The 3,931-nt window shown below is 46.7% G+C and overlaps 1 protein-coding gene across 1 annotated transcript; it reads right to left on the reverse strand.

Moving 5' to 3' along the window:
• Positions 1-345: 345 nt before the first annotated feature.
• On the reverse strand, positions 346-3,908 carry decr1 (2,4-dienoyl CoA reductase 1, mitochondrial). Its single transcript, XM_085177869.1, has 9 exons — positions 2,432-3,908; positions 1,994-2,051; positions 1,831-1,917; positions 1,586-1,733; positions 1,322-1,421; positions 1,137-1,209; positions 900-1,046; positions 703-765; positions 346-628 (listed from the first exon to the last, which is right to left on the reverse strand). The coding sequence occupies exons 1-9, from the start codon at positions 2,695-2,697 to the stop codon at positions 569-571; spliced, it is 1,002 nt and encodes a 333-aa protein (XP_085033995.1). The 5' UTR covers positions 2,698-3,908; the 3' UTR covers positions 346-568.
• Positions 3,909-3,931: the final 23 nt, after the last annotated feature.

Raw genomic sequence — 3,931 nt, forward strand, 5'->3', positions numbered from 1 at the left:
TGCCAAATGATCTGTCCCAACTGAGGGGGGGCTGCTTCTAAGATGTCCTCAGGTAAACAGGAAGGGAGCGTAAAGGACAACAGTTCACTCTTGTAGTTTATCTTTTTTTTCTAAATCTGTGGGTAAATGGATGAAAATATATTTTTCTTTTCTTCTTTTTTGTTTCTTTCTTTCTTGTTTCTGTTTTCTTCTCTGTTTTTTCTCGTATGCGTATTTGCACAGGTATATGACTTTAATGCATGTTTGGGGTTTTTTCTCTTGTTTGTCTGCTTTGTTATGTTTTTGTTTTTCCTGATAAAGAATAAAAACTGTTAAAAGTAAAAAAGCAAAAAAGAAACTCAGACCTCAGAAGATTACTTTTATTATCAAACTATCCAAAGCATTTACACTGAGCATGTGCAAACGGTCATGTGACAGCCTCACCCCAGCTGTAAGCTAACATGTTGGCTATTGACGATCAGCTAATTGATCCTTCATTCACTTATCTAAACTGTCAGATTTATAATGACATCGTCACTGCAGAGAGTGATTTGATTGGCTGTGGTGGTCTTATGATGTCACTGTGCTTTCAGGATCCTTTGGTCTTTCTGATCATCGCCTCCAGGATCTTCCACTGATCGGGAGTCACCTGAGACACAAAACAAATGTTAATAAACAGGTGGAGCCGCTGAATATTCAGGTGTGAAACAATGCGACACTCACACTGCGCAGCTCGTTAAACTCTCCTGCGAGTGACACATACTCTCCTCCATCAAACCGAATCACCTGGAAACAAACGTTCCTGTTACATTCAGCAGGAAGTTCAAGCTGACCAATTAGTGGCGCCTCGCAAATGCACCTCATGAACCATCCAAGCCTACAACTGTTTGACCTTTGACCCCAGGTCATTTTAAACTCACAGCTCCAGACATCCAGGAGGCATAGTTGCTGCTCACATAAGCCGCCAGGTTTGCGATCTCAGCTGGTGTGCCGAGTCGGCCCGTTGGGATGCGGTCGATCATGGCCTTCTCGAAGGCGCCGGTTGGGTCCAAGCGGCTGAAGGCCCCCTGAAACCCCCCAAACAAGCCAAAAAACATAAACAACAACAACAAACTGAAGATAACAAACACCAGCCGCTACAGTCACGTGGGTGGCACCTTTGTTCTGATTGGTCCAGGCTGGATGATGTTGAATCTGTGGCCATAGCGCCCCCATTCTGCTGCCAGAGACCTGAGACACAGCCACAACACGAATAATGCTAACCACAGGTGATGCTGTGACACGTTCACGGTCATCTAACCTCACAGAGTGACCTCCGAAATCAAAATGGAATTTAACCTACTTGTAGAGCGCCTCAACTCCGGCCTTTGCCGAAGCACTCGGGACCACAAAGCCAGAACCAGACTCAGCATATATGGTGGTGATGGCAAGGAAGGATGCTCCTGAACAACAATAAAAACCAGACAGCAACATACCTGACACACATGATCCGAGCGAGACGGTCAAAGACATCTGAACAGAATCTCAGAGAGAAGTCTCGAATGAGAAAAAGGCGGCACTCTACGCCTAAAGAGCCAAACAGCTGGACAGGAAAAGGTTGTTCTACCTTTCTGGTTCTGGATCAGCCTCTTTCCGAGCTCCAAGGTGACAAACGCTGTCCCGTTCAGGACGATGTCGGTGACCGTCTTCCAGGCGTTTGGCGACAGACGTTCTGACGGACAGACAAAGTTTCCTGCAGCATTGTTGATTATTACCTGCACCAATCAGGATGGGAGGTTTAGGGTATGGGTCAGCCAATGAGGGGCCTCAGAGATCCAGAAAGAGGTGAGTGTTTGGTGTGTGCGTGCTTACATCAGGAAGTCCAGTCAGAGCCTCCATCTGATCGACACATTGAGCGACGGCCTGAGGATCTCTGACGTCGCACTGCACCGCGTGCACCTGAGGACAAAGAGACAACTCGTTTGGACCAGGACAGGCTACAGCGTCTGTATTGGATCCAGACTCTGGTTCTGACCTTGTTTCCAGTTTGGCTGCTGATCTCCTCAGCTGTCCGCTGCAGGACGTCCAGCTTCCTGAAGCACAAGATGGAGTCAGGGTTCAGACAGTGCTCGCGGCTGGTTTTGAGTTCTGGTGGCTGCTTGGTTTAAAGAGGAGATCCAAATGTTCTGATGAAAAAGGCACGACTCATCTATAAAGTCAGGTTACTGAAGAGGAGAACTCTCGAGAGTTCTGGTCTACTGTATGAAAACGGGTTTTCCCTGCTATCAAAATAACTCGGAGGTAAACCTCAGCGTGACGATGCTTCTTAATAACGAGAGGAGAGGTCAAAGGTAACGTTTCCGTTTTAATGGGCCTCTCTTCACCAGCTGGTTCTGCGGGATCTCTGCCAACATCGTGGTCAAATCTACAGTTCCTGCGCTGACGATCAGATTATGGTCATGTGACCTCTAACCTGCTGGCAATGATGCACTGCGCTCCCAGCTGCGACAGGGTGGCAGTCATGGCGCGCCCCAGCCCCGTCCCTCCTCCTGTGATTAAGGCCACACGGTTATTGAAGCTTCCCGAGGGCAGCATGGCGTCTTCAAGGGGCGGAAAAAGGTTGGCCTGCGGCCCGGAGCGGAGACCCGCTGACCCGTGGAGCCTCGACTGGAGCTGCAAACACATACGATCAATCACTTCATCAATCCGGTAAAAGGAGCGATTGATTACATTGAGCATCAGTTAGCCTCTTTATTGATAGACTTCCAATTTGAACTCTCAAAATGTGACAGGTGAGTCTGGTACACAAGTGTGTAACTGAGTCGGGGCTCATTGATCTCCTGACAGGAAGTTCATCTAACCACCACCAATCACATGTTATTTACTCTGATGAAACTGATCAGTCTCATTGCTCTGCGGAGCATCAGGGCCACGTTAAGAAAACCTGTTAATAATCGTTTGGAGAAGTGGAAATGTGCAGGTTACAGTAGTTACTGTTTCATATTGTGAAACCTGCTGTAAATCAATAACAGACTAACTGTTATTTAAAATGCTCTGCAGGTCAGAGCAGGATAAACAGGTTAGTTTGCTGGACTGCGATGGTTTAAAGTAAAGAACACAGCTTACATCAAGTGTAGCAGAGATTCATATGAACTTTAGCTGATGATGGTTGTGTAGAGCAGGGTGGCAACCTTTCTGATGATGAGTGCATCTAAAATTTCCTCAGTCAGGGTGCCGTATGACTGCATTAGCAATACATTTACTAATGCTTTATATGAACAGTCACTCACTATATAGAACAACTTTATAGATTATATTTGTTCGCAGATGTTGGCAGCTGTCAGCGAATAGTTATCAGCTATTTAGAAACAAAAAAAGACTTTTTATCCATAACATCAAATGAACTGAACAACGGAAAATCCAAATGCTATTTATGGTCTCTTCACAACAATGATAAGAAAAATAAACTGGTGACTAAGGACATCAAAGCCCTCCTCAACAACAAGAAGAGGGCTTTCAGAGGCACGTGTCACGTGAGCAGAATCATCTGCAGCTCAACGTGGCAAAGACCAAGGAACTGATCGTGGACTTCAGGAAGACCAGGAAACACTCGAGCCCTGTTTCAATCCAGGGGTCAGTGTGGACATTGTGGAGGACTATAAATACCTCGGAGTTCACATTGACAATAAACTGGACTGGGCTACAAACACCACAGCACTTTACAGGAAGGAGTCGTCTCTATTTGCTGAGGCGACTGAGGTCCTTCAGCATCTGCCAGAAAATGCTCAGGATTTTCTACGAGTCTGTTGTGTTCAGTGCGATCCTCTATGCTGTTGCATGCTGGGGGAGCAGGCTGAGGGTCGCAGACGCCAACAGACTCAATAAACTGATCCGTAAGGCCAGTAATGTTGTGGGGATGGAGCTGGAGTCCCTCAAGGTGGTGTCGGAGAGGCGGATGTTGTCCAAGATAAAG

Source organism: Neolamprologus multifasciatus, chromosome 11 (assembly GCF_963576455.1).
Source record: "Neolamprologus multifasciatus chromosome 11, fNeoMul1.2, whole genome shotgun sequence".
NCBI classification, from domain to species: Eukaryota; Metazoa; Chordata; class Actinopteri; order Cichliformes; family Cichlidae; genus Neolamprologus; species Neolamprologus multifasciatus.